Source organism: Barbus barbus, assembly GCF_936440315.1.
Source record: "Barbus barbus genome assembly, chromosome: 28".
In the NCBI taxonomy this organism is placed as follows: Eukaryota; Metazoa; Chordata; class Actinopteri; order Cypriniformes; family Cyprinidae; genus Barbus; species Barbus barbus.
Window position 1 is genome coordinate 2,335,186 of NC_136756.1, and position 22,460 is coordinate 2,357,645.

At 37.2% G+C, this 22,460-nt stretch overlaps 2 protein-coding genes across 3 annotated transcripts; one reads left to right on the forward strand and one right to left on the reverse strand.

The window, feature by feature from the left end:
* Positions 1-1,602: 1,602 nt before the first annotated feature.
* On the forward strand, positions 1,603-5,406 carry LOC306848106 (small ribosomal subunit protein mS25-like). Its single transcript, XM_079382459.1, has 4 exons — positions 1,603-1,858; positions 2,159-2,265; positions 2,342-2,429; positions 3,985-5,406. The coding sequence occupies exons 1-4, from the start codon at positions 1,725-1,727 to the stop codon at positions 4,175-4,177; spliced, it is 522 nt and encodes a 173-aa protein (XP_079238585.1). The 5' UTR covers positions 1,603-1,724; the 3' UTR covers positions 4,178-5,406.
* rbsn (rabenosyn, RAB effector) lies at positions 4,400-22,460 on the reverse strand. 2 transcript variants are annotated; one of them, XM_079382457.1, is made up of 12 exons: positions 22,313-22,460; positions 20,928-21,184; positions 14,481-14,612; positions 14,233-14,333; positions 13,748-13,793; positions 13,500-13,661; positions 10,826-11,079; positions 9,563-9,633; positions 9,353-9,439; positions 9,157-9,259; positions 8,958-9,062; positions 4,400-6,613 (listed from the first exon to the last, which is right to left on the reverse strand). In XM_079382457.1, the coding sequence occupies exons 2-12, from the start codon at positions 21,088-21,090 to the stop codon at positions 5,627-5,629; spliced, it is 2,211 nt and encodes a 736-aa protein (XP_079238583.1). In that variant the 5' UTR covers positions 21,091-21,184; positions 22,313-22,460; the 3' UTR covers positions 4,400-5,626. The 2 variants fall into 2 exon arrangements, with proteins under 2 accessions (XP_079238583.1, XP_079238584.1); XM_079382458.1 differs by lacking the exons at positions 20,928-21,184; positions 22,313-22,460 and adding an exon at positions 15,822-15,901.

Genomic DNA, 22,460 nt, shown 5'->3' on the forward strand with positions numbered 1-22,460 from the left:
AAAGTTAACAAAAGTAATAAAGAAAAGAAAAAAACTTCTCGGTATCTAAATTACGTTTTACAAAAACTGGCCCACTTTACCTGCAATCACCCTATTTTTTCTATTGCATTTATTTTCTGCTATTGCTTGAAATGTGGTTATCTGAAGAAAAGATTCTTAGAACTTTTAAAAAAGTAAAGAGTGTAAAGACCATCGACTCTACCGTGCGACTCCACCGGGCAGGGACACCGGCAAGGGATTGTAGTAGCTTTTTATTTAATTTTTTCATTTATATATTTATTATTGAAATGTTGTTGTTATATGCATGTGTTAATTTTATTTAATTTCTTTATTTTCTTAAATATGTGGGTAGATAGTATTTATAGAGTTGTAACTTTTTTAGTTTTAGTTACTTTTTCTTATTTGTAAGTCGCTTTGGACAAAAGCGTCTGCTAAATGACAAAAGTAAAGTAAGTAAGTAAAGTAGAACTGAGCCCTGTGCCTCAGACTGCAACGTTTCTGCAATTTTTCTACATTAATGTATTTTTCTACAACTGGAGTACCTCAATTCTGTTGTTTCCTAATGAGGATTAACACTATATTTTACACATTGCACATTTTAGCAAATGAAAGTCTGAAAGTCTTTGTTGACTATTGTCATGTCATAAGCTATCATGAAATTACTGATCTCATCTCTGACTTGATTTTTTCGCCAATTATTTATTTTTCTATATGATTAAATAATATATTTTATTTTTATTTTATTTTATTTTTTTTGTCAATGTTCCACTTGGGGTACAGGATGTGTAAGTTTAAGATAAATGTTTATATATTTAGCATCTGTGAGTCAATAAAAATGTATCTGGTTGTGTAAAATAGGTACATATTATCATAACATTGATACATCAATCGATAGTCCTAAATCGAATTGTATCGTAATTGCACCGTAGAATTTTTGGAGGCAAATACTTTTTTGCTGTATGAGAATCGTGATTAAACAGAATCGTCCGTCTGATTAAACACCTAACTTGAACCCAATCAAACATCTTTGGAGAAATCTGAAAATGGCTCTCAGTGTCAATGTGCAATTTCACTCTTTTCTCTTTAATATTTTCTCCTTAGTATTTTAAGGAGTTTTAGTGTTTTTTCAATTAACATGAAAAAAGTGTTTCGCGCCCTATTTATGCTAATTGTACATTAAATCATTACGTATTTAATGATTGAACTGTATATAAATTAGTGCTGTCAAACGATTAATCGCGATTAATCACATCTAAAATAAAACTTTTTGTTTACATAATATATGTGTGTGTTCTGTGTATATTTATTATGCATATATAAACACACACATACAGTATATATTCTGAAAATATTTACATGTATTTACATTTATATTCATACAATTTATATTATATATAAATGTATTTAAAATATAAACATTTTTCTTAAATATATACATGAATGTGTGTGTATTTATATATACATAATAAATATACACCGTACACACACATATATTATGTAAACAAAAACTTTTATTTTGGATGCGATTAATCGCGTTTGACAGCACAACCCCTCCATATCCGCTTCTACTGTGCTAAAGTGTTCTTCTCCAGTCCTCTAGGTGGCGCTAGACGGCGTGTCTGCGTTGAGTAGACGTCAATAAAGGCGAAGCAGGAGCAGCATGTGTTGGGATCACGTCTGTGGATCATTTAGTGATATAATTTGCACAAATTTATAGTTTAATCATGCCGATGAAGGGAAGGTTCCCTATACGGAGGACACTGGAGTATCTGCAGAAAGGAGAAGTCGTTTTTAAAAAATCTGTCAAGATTATGACTGTCAATTATAACACACACGGAGATCTGAGTGAAGGAGCAAGGTCAGGAAAACACGAGCATCAATAGCGGACTTTATTTACCATGCATGCAAGCAGATTTTTAAATTTTTAATGATTGTGTTTATTGAAAGAGTGTTTTGTGTTTTAAATAACCTGCAAGTATTTTGATATCTGCATTAAATTAGATTAACTTAGTTAAAATCAAATAAAATGTGAACAGAAGAACATTAACTACATGTAACCAAGAAGTTTGTAGGAGAAAAAAAGGACAATAATTGTCTATAGATACAAAGTCAGCCGTTTATGAGAAGCATGATGTTAATGCATAATATTGTTTGACAGGAAGTTTGTGTTCTTCAATATTCCTCAAATCCAGTACAAAAATCCCTGGGTTCAAATAATGATGTTCAAAAACATGACACCCTCATCCTTTCTCCGATTTTACCTCGGTAAGTCATTTGTTTCTTTATTTTCAATATTGTTTTCCCTCGCTGTGGTGTCTTCTCATTTTAATGCTGTGATTAGATGATGGAGAGCAAGTGTTGGTGGACGTAGAAGGAAAAGACCACAAAGACATTATGACCCATGTGAAGATGATCCTTGGCAAGTCAGAGTAAGTGCATTTATGCATTTGGAAGATGCTTTTATCCAAAGCAACTTATTGTGTTCAAGGTATAGATTTAATCAATTCACGCATTCGCCAATCAAGTGTATAGGGATTATTAGGAGGCCATGATAGACAAGGGCCAGTAGAGGGAATTTGGCCAGGACACCGGGGTTACACCCCTACTCTTTACGAGAAGTGCCATGGGATTTTTAATGACCACAGAGAGTCAGGACCTCGGTTTAACGTCTCATCTGAAGGACGGTGCTTTTTGACAGTATAGTGTCCCCATCACTACACTGGGGTGTTAGGACCCACACAGACCACAGGGTGAGCACCCCCTGCTGGCCTCACTAACACCTCTTCCAACAGCAACCTAGTTTTTCACCGGAGGTCTCCCATCCAGGTACTGACCAGGCTCAACCCTGCTTAGCTTCAGTGGGCAACCGGTCTTGGGCTGCAGGGTGATATGGCTGTGGCTATAAAGTAAAAAAATGAATCAAAATAACCCCATTATGTTAATTACTGCATATTGTGGCACTCAAAATCGCAGGGGAAATTTCTTCACTGCGACAGCCGTACTACATTCGGTCAATTTCAGTGTGGGATCAACTTCTAAATCCTATATCAATTTGACATCAAGACTTGATCAAGATGCTGTAACATCATTTTAAATTCAGTTTGGACGAAATTTTCTTCTAGAGGTAATTGAGTGAAGCTAATCTCACACTGAAATTGGTTTAATGTATGTGTAGGTCAATATGTTTGAGGTTCAATTTACATCGAAATCAATGTCATGTTAAGTTTTTGACATCAGTTTGATATGCATGTTTTGCCTGATTTTCGACGTCTGTTTCAACATCAATTGCCCACTGGGAAGTGGACAAATGGTCAAGTGCAAAATGTGGGTATTTGGACACGCCAAACATGGCTTTGATTGGAAACATTTGTGTGAGAAAAATGGAGCAAAAAATACAAAATTGTCTCAACAGTTTGTCATTTAAATATTAACTTGTAGTTTATTAAATAGTTGCCCTGACACAAAGAAAAGTCTGCCACAGACCATGCTAACCAAACAGAAAATGCAAAGCAGACACATAATTAAAAAATAAGAAATATATTACTTTGATATATCCCTTTGCTTCACAGTGACAGAGCTCAGTAAAAAAAAAAAAAAACTAATTTGTGTTATAATAAGTTAATTAGTCTAAAACAGTGCTGGCTGGGTGTTTAACTTTTTTTCTTTTTTTAACTATCCATTTTAATTGTCAAATAAATAGATCCAGTGAAGTAATCTAATCTCATTGGCTAGATTGTATAGACCCTATAACTATAACTGAGTTGGCCAGTGCACATGTCAATCAGAGGTACTAGCCGAAGCGTAAGTTTACACTGTGAAATGTGTAGAGAGCAAATCTGTGGTTCTGACAGAAACCATTTTAATGTGCATGAAAGCTTTCAGCACAATCTAGTGTCCAACCAGTGCTAATAGCAGTATTACCATTTGAATGTGTGTCCCTCGTGTCTGTACTCTGCTTACCCTCTTGTCTCTTTCTGCCCACAGTAAAACTCTTGAAGCTGAAGCTCTGGCTAAAATGGAGTTGTCTAACCCTGCTAACTTTGGGCCCAAGAAATATTTCCTGCGGGAATGTATCAGTGAAGTGGAGGGTCAAGTTCCTCATCCTGGTTTTGTCCCGCTTCCCAAAGAGATGACTGGCAAATACAGAGCTAAACTGGCTGCAGCCTCTGATGAGTAGAGACTGTTTGGGATGAATGTGAAAACGCATTGGACGCTTAAAAAAAATCTTAATGGTCCATAACCTTTTTTTTGTGGGTTTGATGAGCATGATTTGATGTTTGTGACTTTCACTTAGACTATGGAAAGCAGACTTGTTTTATAAACTTAAATTTGGTGAATTATTCTTGAGTGAATACCTGCAAAATTAATACCTAAAGAAAATTCTCACCACATTTTCATTCAATGAAACAATCACAGAATTTTATTAATGATTAGTGTTACATTTATGATACCTGATATTGCTCAGTGTAAACACACATTATCCAAAAGTTAATGGATAGGTTGTTAGTCACAATATGCTTCTCTGATGACAAAAAAATAAATACAATTACAAAAAGCATTACATTCAGCCACAGCATTGCTGTTTGTTCTCACTGTGTCCAGGAAAGCCTTGAGTTAATACAAGACAAACTCGTCAGTTGTGTTTCCATGTCTTCCTGAGGTGGGTACACACAAATTAAGCATTAATGAAACATGCAAGCAAAACTGAGGAGATTTAACATACAAATGGTAGTTTTTGCACAGCTATTTAGAGGAGCAGCAGGCAATTATGATGACCATATGCATAAGTTTCAACACTGGTTTCCATAGCATTGGATGTAATTGTATAATTGCTAAATCATTTAAGTGCAACAGAAATCAGTACTACTAATGGTATAAAACAATGCAAATACATACAGACTAAATTAGACATTTGACATTGATTAGGCAAATCTGTAATGTTAAACATTCACCCAAAAATTAATAATTGTGAGAGATTTTTGTTTTTGACAGCACCAACTTCAATTGTTTGGACAAAAGCAGTTGAAACCTTCTTAAATACATTTTGGGTTCCAAAGACACAGAAAAACGTGAAATGTTTGAGTGAACTATTCCTTTGATGTTTCAAGGATAGAAATAAAGAAAGCAGGGTTTCTATTTAGTGAAGTGCTGGTTATCCATTAGATCAATATAATAATAATAAAAAAGTTCAAAGCTGCAGGTGTGCATTCATGCTAGACTTCGATTTTCTTAAAATTCTAAAGCAAAATGTATTCTGAATCAAAGCAGCAATGTGCATGAAATACTGACTTTGTTGAACAAAAAATCTTAACTTCAGATATTTCAACCACTTCCATAAAACCTACCCATTTATATGACTTGAGACTACTTAAGATTTTGTTCACATAAAATACTTGAATATTACCCAATGCTAAGACTTGTTTTTTTCTATTTATTAAATGACAAATTTTAACAGAAATTAAGTTGTTCTGAACAAGAATGGTCTGTTCCTACTACTATGCGTTCTTGCACAGAAACCTCAAATTTGTTTTATTTTTTTTGTCTAGTGCATCAGTAGCTTACACAGTTATCTGTAACTGAAAACCTCATCAATTACAAAACAAACAAAATAAGTTTGTGACGGCCACTATTTTTTTCTTTTCTGCTCTTGTAGTGTTTGTTGCAGCTCTTTTAGGTTCTCTGTCAAAAGCTCCACTTCATCAGGGCGTCCGCTCAGCTTGGCGTCAAAGATATATGCCCGGATGTTATCGATCTGTTGTAGAAGTAGCTCTTCCTCAATCGTGTCTTCGACTGCTGTGCCATCCTCTTCATCAAACGGATTGGTTGAGGCAGCCGGAACCTCATCAGAAACCTCTTTAAAAGGGTTACCTCTATCTTCATAATCGTCATCTTCAAAAGGATTTCTAGGTGACTTCACTTTACCCGTATCTGGATCTTCCACTTCATCGTTTTCTTCCTCAAAAGGGTTGTACTCTTTCTTTCCATTGGCTGTCGGAGAATTTGTCGGTGCTTCCTCAACAGGAGAGAAATGCTCCTCGTCAAAGGGGTTTCTGGCGGGTGGAGTTGGTGTATGTTCATCTCTTTGCCTGTCTAAGGGAGGAGAGTTTCCTAATAGACGTGACAAAGACTTTAAAGACCCAGGGCTTCCGATCAAATGATCTCCCAAGTCACCTTCCTCCTCTTCTCTTTTCGGAACATTTTCCCGGTCTCTGAAATCCAAGGAGGAGATTTTAGATTGGGTTCTGTGCTGGAGCTCTGTTTGCTGCAGATGTTCGATTTGTGTCTGCTGCAGGTCGGTCTTCTCAGCCAGCCTCTGTGAAAGCTGGATGGCTCGACTGGTCTGCTGAGCATCAAACTCGTCCTGCAGCTGCCGCAGGTTCTCCTCCAGCATGGCCACTTCATCGGTGCGGTTTGCGGAGCGCGCCTGCCGTAAGAAGGACTCTATGTTGTTGATCTGTTGCAGGAGAGGGTCGTCCAGCTGAGACTGAGTATGCAGAGTGTCTGATTGTGGCAGCCAGCCACCGGCTTTGGTCATGCGTGGACCTGGAACATCCTCGTGTGCACCCAGGTTATTTTCATTTTCCAATCGGCGTTTATGTGCCTCCAGGCCTGCCTAAGTTGCGTGAGAAAAGTAAAGTGTTACAATATGACCAGCAAAATAATGAACTGCATCAGACCAGCTTTTTATACACCATCTTTTTTGTATAAGTGTTATTGTGCAAGAATGAAAACGATTGATTCATTGATTGGAGAAATTCATATCTAGACTACAGATTAATCAATCAGAATCACTGATTCACTGACCTGATTCTTAAAATAAATGCACTGATTTGATTAATCAAATTCAATGAAAGGTTTGTTTAAACTGAGCAAGTTCTGCGCTGTGTGCAGGACTGATCATCAGGTGCGATTAATTCAATATGTCCATTGGGTCATCTCACAAGAATCTAACACAAACTGAGAAATTATGTGGATATTTGTGTGCATTAAAGTCATTTCTGCCTGATTATTTTTATTTTTCCTTTGTATTCCACTGGAACAATATGAAAAAAGACAACATATACAGTGCATTTGCGGTCTGCTCTCCCGATTTAATCTATGACATATCCAATGATTAATTCACTGGAATGCATGGAAGAATCTCTCGTTACTCCCATAATTCGCATGAAGCATCATAGGGCATAATACATATATTTGCAAGGATATACACTCACCTAAAGGATTATTAGGAACACCTGTTCAATTTCTCATTAATGCAATTATCTAATCACCCAATCACATGGCAGTTGCTTCAATGCATTTAGGGGTGTGGTCCTGGTCAAGACAATCTCCTGAACTCCAAACTGAATGTCAGAATGGGAAAGAAAGGTGATTTAAGCAATTTTGAGCGTGGCATGGTTGTTGGTGCCAGACGGGCCGGTCTGAGTATTTCACAATCTGCTCAGTTACTGGGATTTTCACGCACAACCATTTCTAGGGTTTACAAAGAATGGTGTGAAAAGGGAAAAACATCCAGTATGCGGCAGTCCTGTGGGTGAAAATGCCTTGTTGATGCTAGAGGTCAGAGGAGAATGGGCCGACTGATTCAAGCTGATAGAAGAGCAACTTTGACTGAAATAACCACTCGTTACAACCGAGGTATGCAGCAAAGCATTTGTGAAGCCACAACACACACAACCTTGAGGCGGATGGGCTACAACAGCAGAAGACCCCACCGGGTACCACTCATCTCCACTACAAATAGGAAAAAGAGGCTACAATTTGCACAAGCTCACCAAATTGGACGGTTGAAGACTGGAAAAATGTTGCCTGGTCTGATGAGTCTCGATTTCTGTTGAGACATTCAGATGGTAGAGTCAGAATTTGGCGTAAACAGAATGAGAACATGGATCCATCATGCCTTGTTACCACTGTGCAGGCTGGTGGTGGTGGTGTAATGGTGTGGGGGATGTTTTCTTGGCACACTTTAGGCCCCTTAGTGCCAATTGGGCATCGTTTAAATGCCACGGCCTACCTGAGCATTGTTTCTGACCATGTCCATCCCTTTATGACCACCATGTACCCATCCTCTGATGGCTACTTCCAGCAGGATAATGCACCATGTCACAAAGCTCGAATCATTTCAAATTGGTTTCTTGAACATGACAATGAGTTCACTGTACTAAAATGGCCCCCACAGTCACCAGATCTCAACCCAATCGAGCATCTTTGGGATGTGGTGGAACGGGAGCTTCGTGCCCTGGATGTGCATCCCACAAATCTCCATCAACTGCAAGATGCTATCCTATCAATATGGGCCAACATTTATAAAGAATGCTTTCAGCACCTTGTTGAATCAATGCCACGTAGAATTAAGGCAGTTCTGAAGGCGAAAGGGGGTCAAACACAGTATTGGTATGGTGTTCCTAATAATCCTTTAGGTGAGTGTATATGGCTAGATGTCATCCAGTCTATAAGTTTCTGCTGGCTCATAATTCTACAGCCTTCTAGGTCTTTCCTGATTATTATTTTTATAATATATTTCCATTGCTACACCCTCCATTTAATCAGATCATGTTCTCTCAAATTGTAATAGATTTAGATCAAACAGGAACTGTTAAACAGTTATATGATAATATATGGCAAACCCCTCACATAATTGATAGTACAGCCCACAATAAAAACAGCGCCCTCAGAAGACAATCTTTCAGCAGACACAATCAGAGAACTGTTGTAGAAAAGCTTCCTAGTAAATTTGGTTTAAGGAAATTAAACGCCCTAAAACTGAGAAACAACGAAGAATACGCATGTATGTAACATGTGACATACAATTTACGCTCAAAACATTTTGGAATTGAGTCATTAGAATCACCACTGATTCACTTAAGGTTTTATAAAATAAAGAAAAATTGATTAGCAAAAAAAAAAAAAAGGATGGATATGAGAAACCGAATACGATCACATTGCCGTTTAGTCACCTTTCTCTCCTGCTGCGTCCTTTTCTCCTGCTCCTCTCTTCTCTTCTCTTTAAGCTCCTCATACTTCTCCTTGGTGGGGAGTGACGTCAGACCCAACAGCTTCTCCTACAGGTGTAAGTGTTGAACTGAGAATTTGAGTTTTACCCACAAGTTTGTAAACCTCTTGCAGATTTGAAAAATAAGTCAATAAACACTTCACCTGTATAAAAAGTGTAGCTGTGTAGCGCACCATCCTTTGCAGCTGCAGGGCTTTCGGGTGAGGCTGGACCTCATCTTTTAGTCCGAGTGAGAGTATCTTCTTACTAGTGCCAAAACCCCCCCACAGAAATGCATTCTGTGAATCCTGATTTAGATATGTCCATCACATCACAGTATGTCTTTAGTCTGTTGCCTACCTCAGAACATCAATGAGCTCATAGTATTTCTGTATCTCCATCCTCAGTGCAGCAGCATTCTCTAGATTACAGGTCGTCTCCCCAGCACTACACAATACAGAGAAAACTTTGGAGTCTGGCAATGTTTGGGATGTGGCATTAGGAGTTAGAATATCATTAAAGAAGTGAACAAATGTACATTTGTAGTGCTTTTGTATTTGTAGGGCTTACTTGAGAGACTCTGCCATGCGAGTGTACTCTGGAGCCTTAGCTTCCACTTTCTCCATACACGTCCTTAACCTCTGCAAAGCAAAAACAAACAAGGCTATGAATAAAGACTATGCTCTGTATATTAAGAGCTACCATTACAAAAATACATAGCTGCAAGCAGCAATCATCAGGGTCCAATCATCAAGCACCAATGGCCCATGTGGATGTGATACTACTGCCATCTCTTCCAATATTATGTGTTTTTACTGTAAAGTCAACAAGCTTGGAGTCTCCACTGGTATAGAAGGGCTTAATGAAACAATTGACCAAAAATGCTATTTTGAAAAGAAGCAAAACAGATATGAATTTATTTATTAGTCATTCAGGATTTTTGTTCAGCATGGTCTAATATGTATTATGAAAATGTATGATGCATGTGTTATATTAAACTATTGGCTGCATGAGACATTACTGGTCATTCAATGTTTAATTACTAATGATGTCAAACGATTAATTGCCATTAATTACATCCAAAATAAGTTTTTGTTTACATAATATATGTGTGCTGTGCATATTTATTATGTATATATAAATACACACACATGCATGTATATATTTCAGAAAAATATGTTATGTTTATTTATTAAATATATTTATAATATAAATTATATGAATATAAATATAGACTTGGAAATACATGTAAATATTTTCAGAATATATACTGTATGTGTGTGTTTATATATGCATAATAAATATACACAGAACACACACACATTATGCAAACAATAACTTTTTTGTAAGCGATTAATCATTTGACAACACTATTAATTACACAAAATCTACACATCTGTGCATTTGCTCAAACGATTTGCTAAAATCAAAAGGTGGACAGTGATAGGGGAGCATTAGCTAATGTAATTGCCACTTGTGTATTAACTCTGTCTACTCTTGTTTTACACAAAGTGGCTAAAATAATAAAGTCATCCAAACTCATTTTGACAAGAAGAACACCATTTAGCACATGTAGCATGTCAGTTCTAACTAGTAACACTTTCGCTTTCTCTCTTTTGAGTATGTGAGAAAACATGGCTCTCTTTCTGTCATTTGTTTCTATTGAGAACATCAAGAAGTGTTCTCCAAAAACATTCACTTCTAATGAACACAGTTGGGAGAAATATGTAATTTACACATTTATGTTTACTCTGGGATAAAAAATAAAAAATTTAATTAAATTATATTAAACACGATGTTTAACAAAAAAATGCTTGACTCTAACGTTTGTACCTCATAGAGTTTGACGATATCAGGCATGTGGTCTTTTTCCTCCAGTTTGCGCTGATGCCGGAGAAGTGCGTCCATGCAGTGATGGCAACAACGTACATGGTCCTCGTCTTTCTCCTCCAACACCGAGGTGACAGATGAGATGCTGTTAATAGAGCCGCGGCGAGAAGTCTGCTGCATCACTGGGCCTGCAGTTCCAGGAGACCCACTCTGGCCAGGAGCCCACAGGGCCTCCCTTGTTCCACTGGTTAATTTATCTGAAAGCACATTATAGTATGTTCTGAAACTGACCTACCTGCTCAAGATGACCAACAAGTAGTTAAATCTACTTCATTTAATGCCAAAAAAGAAAAACATTCCCCCTTGATGTTTGATATGTTTATGCTAATCAGACTAGCATATTGTCAGGGTTTCTGCAAGTTTTATGAAAATAAATTTTTTGAGATCATTTTAAGACCAATTGCAGAAAATTTAAGGCATAAATTGAAGGGTCCACAAGACATAAACATGTTCTCTGAATGTAAATGTCTATGGAAGAGCAGCTAATACAACTTATTGTGTGCTCACACAATAGTTGTATTAGCTGCTCTTCAAGCATGCGATATTTAATGCCATGTCTGCTCCAATTCAAATCCTTAATTTGTTGAAGGGTGAAAAGGCAGGTAGGTGATATGGTTCAAAAATATTTTTTTGTTATGCTGGTTCAAAGTCTCTTCAAGTCCAGATAGCAATGAGTCATTTAAGTGGTCTTAATGTATTTATATCATTTGTGGAAGATGTAGGACAATAAAATGTTCGTCCAATCATATTCCTCGGTCCGAGGCTGTCCTACCTGTCTGTCTATGGCAAGCTGTTTTGACTTATTCCTTCTCAGGGTATGAATTCTTGATATCAACAATTTAATTGTCATTAGAGACCATGTTCATTTCTGATATCATCAATTGGGAGGGTAATTTCTGATATCTAAAATGACTTTTGTTACTAGTAACAATCACAATCATGATATCAGAAATGAACAGTCACTAGTGACAATTAAATTGTAGATATCAAGAATAGACGTCTGTACTAGTAACCACGTGATTAGTGATATCAAAAGGTTTTTACTAGTAAGAATTGTATTTCTGATATGTGAAATTGTAATTTCAACTAGTAAGAAATTAATTCTTGATATCAATAATTACATTTGAATGGCAGCCTATGGTGGGATTTAACTAGTGAAAATACAATTACAGATATCAAGAATTATAGTTTTTACTAGTGAAAATTGAATTCTTGATAGCAAGAATATGTTATGTATGCATGTATGTATATGATATGTATGAATATGTATGTATATGATGCGTACATTGTTACGTATGTATTTGCATACCTCCACGCACCGTTCACGCAGACATGATACGTCATCAGCGCGTTTCATTACGCTATTGCAGACCGAGCGAGAATGGAAGGCATTACTGTAATATTATGCGCTTTATACTGTAATGTTTTCTCACCAGTGAATGAGACATGAGGCAATCTGACAGCACCGGGTAATCCAGGTAATCCACCAACTCCGTGTCTCATCGTATCACGGGTTAGCTGTAGGTCTGCCTGTGTGCGTTTGTGTGTTTTGGAGGAGGTGTGGCTTTGGAGAGTGATTTGCAGTGAGGGTGGGATCTTATGCTTTCTATTGATAGCCTCTTTGAAATTGCCTACCGTGCCTTTTTAAGACCTGCAGAAACCTTGAAAATATAAACATCAAACTACTGCAGTCAAGGCATATGCTCTCTTGATGCGAGGAACACCATCACAGAGTTTCTGCCTATATAGTAGTGAGGTCAGGTTCATGAACAAACAGTACACCAAATCTAATTGAATCATGTATAATGTCCTGTGTCAGCAATCAATCAGTTAACCGGTCTCTCAAATGTTTCTGATACTTTGTCTCTAAAGATAATTTTTCTAAAGTCTAGTGATATCTGCTTTTGCTAACTCTTCTGCTCCAACCAGTTTGCAATTTGGACAGAAGCAGTTCTCAAAGCATCAGTACACTGAACTAAGAGCAGTCTTTATCAGTAATGTTTGAAATACTGAGAACCAATGAGTGCACTGATACTTTGAGTGTACTGGAATCTGACAGAGGGGACAAAAATGTATAAAATCATTTAAGAAATGTTTAAAACTTGATTTTTTTTATCTGATGGGAAAAAGGAAACTGAGTCTATTATAATAGCCGAAAGAATCAATTATGCACAGAAAACATGTTTAAAGACTTGGTGGTATGACTCTGACGAACGTTTAATTTTGAATATTATAACATTTTACAAAAAGAACAGGAAAAACTAACACTAAATCCCCATCCCCTCCAACTCCTTGCAGGTACCACGAGTTACTGCTTCAGATATGTCACTTTACTCACATGTGAAACAAACAGCCCAAAAGAACTGCTTCACAGAAATCAACTGGACCTGCCATCACTACTGTATAGACATTTACATTGTACTACATTTTAGTTAGAATGCTGTCTTGTATCTGAAAATGCAGGCAGTAAACAGAAAGGCAACTCACTATTTTCAAGAAAAAAGCATATGCAATCTATTCTGTGCAAGTTAAAAAGGCCGGACAGTATTTACTGAAGAAAGTCTTAATGAACAGTGCTTTCCATTTAATCTAACATATTTATACATGTGTAACTCACATGCCAGTGGTAGAGGAATAAACTCTGTGCACTTTCTGCACATAATGGACCCACAGAGTCTGCAATGGTGGCGGCGGTTGCGGATGTTGAATTTGCCCCCACAATCAGGGCAAAATGGCACATCTTGATCGTTCACCCACGATACCACTGACTTCTCAAGTGCTGAGAAAACAAAGTAGTTTAGTAATCACATTTCAAATCATTCTTTAAATGGTACCAAGCACATGTGTGATATTTTGTTCACATACATCTTATTTGCGCTGCATCCATGTTGGTTCGGTCAAAGGATGTCAGCTGGCAATGAAAAGCAAAGTAGTAATGTGAAACAATTTGATCAAATGGTCGGTTCTATTCAAAATTGAATCCAGTATATAACCAATTTGTGTATGCAAATCCAGATATTTCTATCTATGCAAGTTCACGTTAGAACACCTTTTGAGGGTTTGCTGCATTTCAAGCTTTGGCACAAGGGGTGCTACGGCATAAGCAGAAACTGAAAAGTCACTGACATTGCAAGTCTGCTAGCTTCCTGAATAATAACATGATTATTTAAAATATTTTATAAATAATAACAATGTTCCTTGGAGTACTGAGGTTTGTTACAGCCAAAGTAACACAAGAACAGACATTAAGCATGTACTGTACAAGAAATCCATGCACTTGCAGTATCCATGGCAAAGCATTCATGTCTGTTGTCACATACTTGCTTAGAGCGCAATAGACAAATAATCACCTTTTCCAGTCGTATAATGCATTTGTTGACTTCAATAACATAATGGTCAATTCTTGCAGCTCTCTGCTTCTTGAAAAAATCCAAGTGACTGCGGGTGGCTCCTATTTTAACAGAAGACTTATTACAGTCTGACAATGACAACTGTAGTTAACACCTAATGATACAGGACCAGCGTGTCTTGCTTTGCATCTTATATATTTTTATGAAAAAAAAACTTGCTTATCTGTCTTTGGTAGTAGGAATCTTACCGAGCTCCTGTGGCTCCCACATGTAGGGGTCCACTCCTCCATAATAAAATGACTCATAGCTGCTGTCTGTCCGCTCATCTCCATCCCGCTTTAACAGCTTGTCTTTGGCTTTCTTTGCCTTTTGCACCAGGCCTGAGAAAACAACGTGAAAAATGCTTAATTGAACATGATATTTCCTCCACTTACTAGAAAACTATGGTGTAAACTAACATGGTGTTCAAGAAGAATCAGCGTACGCTGCCTAAATACATACTTTTTTATTGGTTTAGGTCCTCAATCTTTGTGTATAAAACAACAAGCTTATAGCATGTTCTCATTTACTATACCTCAGATCATAAACCGTTTTAGATGAATGCTGAGGCTTTTTAAGTTGGGTGGAATCTGCTATCTCTGGTCCAGTTTATACTGGCTTCCATGGCTGCAGAATGCTGTTTTCCTGCCGACTGGCAGCCATCAAAACACTACTGGGAAAATTGGCAGCAGTGGGACTAGGGCTGTATACCTTGGAGAACCTGGCGATACGATACATACCTCGATACACAGGTCACGATTCGATACGTACCTCGATACAGAGCTGTCTTTTTTGACATTTACTCAACAAACAGAACTCTGCATTTTTCTTCAATTTAATGAAGACAAAAGTGCATTATAACAAAGTGCATTTTGCTTAAATATTTGCAACTTTAAGTGCTCTGATTAATTGTACACAAATTGTATTAATCTGGAAATTACCACAAGTCAACATTTAACTTTCCAAGGGTACAGTCTGAGCTCACACAAGCACAAAATCTTCTTATTATTATTCTTAACTCCTTATTAAATCTTCTTATAATTCTTTTTTGTGACACCATGTACTGCCATAACATATTTCACTATGAAATCACTTAAAGGTGCCATAGAATGCATTGATACAGTATTTTGAATAGTTCTCTGATATCTACACAGAAGGTATGTGGCTTAGGTAAGGGCAAAAAATCTCCAGAAACGATTTTACATGTCCATTTACAACCCTAGGATTTCTCCCTAGAATGAAACGGTCTGTTATTGGCTTATTTGGCAGGGTCATGAATAATAATGAGCTCTGCTCTGATTGGCTGTTTCACAGTACGGCTCATCAGCAAGAAGGAAGCACAGGGAGGAAAATATATATTTAAATACTTTCTCTCGCAGTTATATCGTCGGGTAATTATACTGTATATAAAACGCGGGCATCAGGGAGCCGTTATTAATATGCGAGGCATTGAAACTGCTTTTGAACGATCCATCGATCGCGTTATAGTTTCACTTTCAAGAGACGCGATCACACAAACTATGTTTACATTATGGAGCAACAGTACTTACCACACATTTCACAAGATCAGATGCTTGTCAGTGGTGCTCAGGATCTGTAAGTCATTCGCCATCATCCTCATCTCTCCTTACTGAGAGTGAAATCTTATGTACTGTAACAGGCTACCGCTAGCAAGGAGCTAACCATGTCCCTTTAGTGGCTCGCGTTATTTGCTTTCTGTGCCTTTCTGAATACAGACACCAACCCATCCCTGCACTTCACACCCCCTGCATGGCCTGGAACATAACATTTATTGTGTTATTTTCGCTGTTGTCCGCGCTTGTTTATTTACAATACCTGCAGAGCTTCTGATGGTTCGGCCGGCTTAGAACAAGGGCGGGTTTATGCAAATGTTGGGGGCGTAGTGATCCCGACTGTTGCGTCACAGTCGGTGTTATGTTCTGATTCGCCTGTTTTTCAGTGGTCTTTTTTAATCACGAGATTTACATATGAAGGAGGAAACTATGGTGTTTGAGGCTCACTGTATGTCATTTCCATGTACAGAACTGTTATTATTTAAATATGCCAGGGTAAAGACAGTTTTTCATTCTATGGCACCTTTAAATGCTACATCTTGCTTTAACATTTTCCATGAGTTTTTTGAAACTCGCGGGCGCCGCTGCGCCCCCTAATGGCTGGGCAGAGTATCGATACTAAGGGCTAGAATATCGATACTGTATCTTTTTTTATTATATCGGTATGTATCTAAGAATCAATATTTTGAGCACACCCCTAAGTGGGACCTAGTGTTGCTTTCGTCAACGGAAATTATTACTAAATATCGTCATCTACGAACCTTTATCACGTGACGAAAACGAGACGAGACACAACGTAAATGCTGGTCATGTGACAATGATTATAACTAAATGTATAATGCAATATTGTATGTTGTCTCGTTTAGTCGTGTTATTGTTATTATTTTGTAGTATTTCTGTTTCCTGTGTCTCACTTCCCGTGTCTGAGAGCTTGACAGATACCAGCCGAGTCCGTCCTGAGCCCATCTTTTTTCCTCCTTCTCCCAAATCAGATTATACTCAGCTATTAAAATAGTTCAGTTTTGTATGTAATGGCAAAGTGATTATATTTGGTTTTGTTTTTTTATTAAGTTAATTTAGAAAAACGTTTGGAGCAGTTTTTGTTCGTTAAATAAGCGTTCGTTAATTTAGCCTTCTCAAATCATCACAACTTGCCTAAAATAAAATCTATAGATATATATAATAAATCTATAGGCTATACTAAAACAGTTCAAGCATATAACAATGTTTAAACGTTAAACCTAGATAAATGTGCGCTGCATCCTAGTTTGTGCGGAGAGTGGAAGCTAAAGCGCAGTAAATGGAGGCACCAGCGCAGTCAATTGCAATTTTTTTTCAATGTAAACAACTTACAACAAACTTGGATGTCTAAAATATAAAAATAAGGAGAAGCCTAAAACAGGCCCGAGGCCTGGCCCGCGTCTGAACTATGACGTGAAAATGGTCTCGAAGCCCGGCCCTAAAGGTGTAAAGTCGGGGCCGGGCTGAAATGCAGGGCTCTAGCGTTCCCCTCGGTAGAAATCACCCCCCCTTACGGCGCCCCTGCTATTAGGTACTTATACTACAAACCCGATTCCAAAAAAGTTGGGACACTGTACAAATTACGAATAAAAAAGTAATGCAATAATTTACAAATCTCATAAACATATTTTATTCACAATAGAATATAGATAACATATCAAATGTTGAAAGTGAGACATTTTGAAATGTCATGCCAAATATTGGCTCATTTTGGATTTCATGAGAGCTACACATTCCAAAAAAGTTGGGACAGGTAGCAATAAGAGGCCGGAAAAGTTAAATGTACATATAAGGAACAGCTGGAGGACCAATTTGCAACTTATTAGGTCAATTGGCAGCATGATTGGGTATAAAAAGAGCCTCTCAGAGTGGCAGTGTCTCTCAGAAGTCAAGATGGCAAGAGGATCACCAATTCCCCCAATGCTGCGGCGAAAAATAGTGGAGCAATATCAGAGAGGAGTTTCTCAGAGAAAAATTGCAAAGAGTTTGAAGTTATCATCATCTACAGTGCATAATATCATCCAAAGATTCAGTGAATCTGGAACAATCTGTGCGTAAGGGTCAAGGCCGGAAAACCATACTGGATGTCCGTGATCTTCAGGCCCTTAGACGGCACTGCATCACATACAGGAATGCTACTGTAATGGAAATCACAACATGGGCTCAGGAATACTTCCAGAAAACATTGTCGGTGAACACAATCCACCGTGCCATTCGCCGTTGCCGGCTAAAACTCTATAGGTCAAAAAATTAGCCATATCTAAACATGATCCAGAAGCGCAGGTGTTTTCTCTGGGCCAAGGCTTATTTAAAATGGACTGTGGCAAAGTGGAAAACTGTTCTGTGGTCAGACGAATCAAAATTTGAAGTTCTTTTTGGAAAATTGGGACGCCATGTCATCCGGACTAAAGAGGACAAGGACAACCCAAGTTGTTATCAGCGCTCAGTTCAGAAGCCTGCATCTCTGATGGTATGGGGTTGCATGAGTGCGTGTGGCATGGGCAGCTTACACATCTGGAAAGGCACCATCAATGCTGAAAGGTATATCCAAGTTCTAGAACAACATATGCTCCCATCCAGACGTTGTCTCTTTCAGGGAAGACCTTGCATTTTCCAACATGACAATGCCAGACCACATACTGCATCAATTACAACATCATGGCTGCGTAGAAGGAGGATCCGGGTACTGAAATGGCCAGCCTGCAGTCCAGATCTTTCACCCATATTTGGCGCATCATAAAGAGGAAGATGCGACAAAGAAGACCTAAGACAGTTGAGCAACTAGAAGCCTGTATTAGACAAGAATGGGACAACATTCCTATTCCTAAACTTGAGCAACTTGTCTCCTCAGTCCCCAGACGTTTGCAGACTGTTATAAAAAGAAGAGGGGATGCCACACAGTGGTAAACATGGCCTTGTCCCAACTTTTTTGAGATGTGTTGATGCCATGAAATTTAAAATAAACTTATTTTTCCCTTAAAATGATACATTTTCTCAGTTTTAACATTTGATATGTCATCTATGTTGTATTCTGAATAAAATATTGAAATTTGAAACTTCCACATCATTGCATTCTATTTTTATTCACAATTTGTACAGTGTCCCAACTTTTTTGGAATTGGGTTTGTATATTGACTGGGTTAAATAGAATTGCATTACTAAAAAGAGACTAAAATACAATTTTCATTGACTAAAACTAGACTAAAATGCTCAGACTTTTAGTTTACTGAAGCTTGACTAGACTAAAAAGAGTATGAACGTGACTAAAACTAATAAAACCTAAAATGACAGCTTCACACAAAGACTAAAACTAAAATTAAAACAGGCTGCCAAAAACAACAGTAGTGGGACCACATAGGCCTTGGTTATGTATTGATGACAGACTTGGTCCTTGGTGAAAAATATCTGAGGAAATCTATCCATCCATCTTATTTTGCAACTCCGAAGTAAGCTATTTTCTTTAAATATGCAAGACTTCTGCTTTGTTAGCCACTAGACGTACGTAACTAAAGAATAACAAAGTGCATTAAACTGTAAACCATTTGCACTACAAACTAGTGTGTTTAAGAATATGATAATTAAAGAGTTTGTTTGCCCATAAAATCTTTTAGGAAATTATATTTAAACTTATTTGGCTTGCTGTCCCACTGATGAGGGGCTCGATGAAGCAGCTTCAGCTCTGATATACCCCCACAGAGACTTAATACAGGATGATTAAAAGGGGCAAGGAACCAAGGATGAAAGTGGAGATTTGGGGAGGTGGAGGGATGCTGAAACCGCTGAGACTGAAGAGAGGTAAGCAGCTGCTTATATACTCTGGCTGTTTGGAAGATTAGATGGGCTTGCTCCTCCCTAACTTGCGTTTAGGAACTTCATTAAATTAAAATAATAAGATAACAAATACCAGTTTGCAGTCACACAGCATAACAGACTGTTTTTTTACAGCTAAAATAGCTGGGAGAGAATGGCACCGGATGGTACAAATGGCACTCTTACATTAAAATGAAGGCGGATAGACTTTCTTTCAAATAAGCATGACTTAACTACCAAAGAAATCCTTAGAAATAATAACAATATGAAATTGATTATTTGTCCTGTGTTTTATTAAACCATCCTGCATCTAGGGCTGGATGATCAGATTGCGATAAAATTTATGTCGATAAATATTTATACTTTCTATTTATCAAAGAATCCTGAAAAACTGTTCACAATTGTTTGCAACAAAGATAATAACAATAAATGTTTCATGAGCAGCAAGTCAGCATATTAGAATGATTTCTGAAGGATCATGTGACACTGAAGACTGGACTAATGATGCTGAAAATACAGCTTTACCAACACAGAAATAAATTAGGCTACATTTAAAAATATATATTCAAACAGAAAACAGTTATTTTGAATTCTAAATATTTCACAATATTATCATTCTTGCTGTATTTTTGATCAAATAAAGACTAAAAATTAACGGTAGTGTAGCCTATAATACATCCATTTTACAGTTATTATCATTTTTATATACAGGTCAATCTAATTTAACTGTAATCATGACAGTTGCACTGTAACAGACACATCTCTTATTCAGAATGATATCGGCCGATACTGATGCCGATAACTAAAAAGTAGTTATGTGCGAGTTCAAATTTGACGTGGTCACATTTGTGCCAGTGAATGGTCTGCGCTGCTCCAAAACGTCTGCGCTGCTCCATGAGATTTATTTGATTCCTCAGTGTTTGCTAAACGTTCTGGTGTAGCCTATGCCATGCCTCGTCTTATTCGTTTATGTTAAATTACATTATATACCTTAGTTTGTAGCGCTTTTCAATTAACTATAACAATAAATCCATATTTCAATCATTTGTTTTAGTTTTAAACAGCAAATAAGCAAAACATACAATTACCTTTTCTTGTAAAAAGTGACAGTCGTGAATTCAAATTCGAAAGTGAAAGTGTCCGAAGCCCGGCTTATAGCACAGCAAAAGAGGAACTCCCGTTCACAAAATTCCAATCAGAAATAATACTGTGTGAAAAGGGAATCAATCTTAAGACTTAATTCCAGCTTACTTTTCAGCTGACCACCAACGTGCCGGTTGTCACCAGAGTGCTCCTCTTCATAGTGGCCTTGTAGATGGTAAAATGACTGGAGGTCCTTCAAGCAGAGTGGGCACAGGAAGCCCTCCTTCACCTCAGCTGAGTCCTCGAATGAGGGCAGGTAGATGGAGGCCATAAGGTGGGTTTGGATGTGAGAGGCTGGATCCAATGCTTCTCAGTTTATGAGGCACCTGTGTTACAGCACCGGCCATGCCAGACACTCTCCATCACTCAAACAATCACACATGCAAAAATATATTAATATTACATAACCAATCATGTGACTTCTTCAAAATAAAACACATTTAAATCATTTTAAATATCCGTAACATATCCCGTTATATCATTCATGTTAAAAGATCATGGTATTTCCATAAAAAGGGACACTTTTATAAAAACAGACACACTTGCCTGCATACTAAATGCTTCGTTACAATGTCTAGATCATAATTAGGCACTCCCCCTTAGATAAGGCTTGATTATTAATTATTTTATGGACAGTTCAGTTGAATGATAAAGTTTACCCTCTTTAACTTGATGCAGTCAAACTGAATACGAAGCAACCTGTTTGCTAAAATAATCATACAACCCACAACCCTGAAATAAAAATGTACGGTTTATCTGTCAATCAGATGCGCGTTCATTAATATAGCATTCATCATTGGTCCCATTATTTTCTAATAATACAATAAAATAGCATAAGATCTATATTATAAATACTTTATACTCTTGTTATTAATAGGCACAATGGACAAGAGTATTAATTATTTGTAATTTAACATTAACCAAGATGGACAAACGTGTAAAAAAGATATTTGCTTATTCATGGTACTTAATCAAATGTTTATGTAAACAACATTGTTGTAAAGCGTTAGTAATAACAAAAATCACAAACCCCTGAAGGTCACTGCATAATTCACTTAAATCTAGAAACACCTTTGTTTATAATTGCAAATATGTGTTTTCTGCTTGGATCAGCAGCTTGCTTGTTCAGTTTTTGTCTTTTGGTGTTAAAACAAATACTGACAACAATGTTATAAATGAGTTTTTATGTATATATGTATTTTTATACAAATTGAACATTTTAAATTCGAGTTGTAGGCACTGTGAACATCATAACGAGTGATGCTATCCAAAAGCACTGGATTTTATAGAGGTTGGACAATTTTAGTGTTAAAATAGATACTAGAGAATATATATAAATATATATATATTAATTGTGCGTTAACCTGAAAGGATTAATCAAATATACAACTGTGCAATCTGTCCTCTATTGTAAACATGCTTGCCTGTCTGTTAGTTTGTCAGCAGGCCTATTCTAAATCATACTGAAATGAGAAAGGAATACGTTTATCTACCTTTTTCCTCAGCGACAAGCTCTTAAAAGCCTCTTAAAAGCGAATGCTTATAAATATGGAGATTAAACGCGCTTTAAATGAACAGTAAAGCGCTGATCAATCAGACGATCGTGTGACTCGGTTTACTAGGCGTGATCACAGGAACACT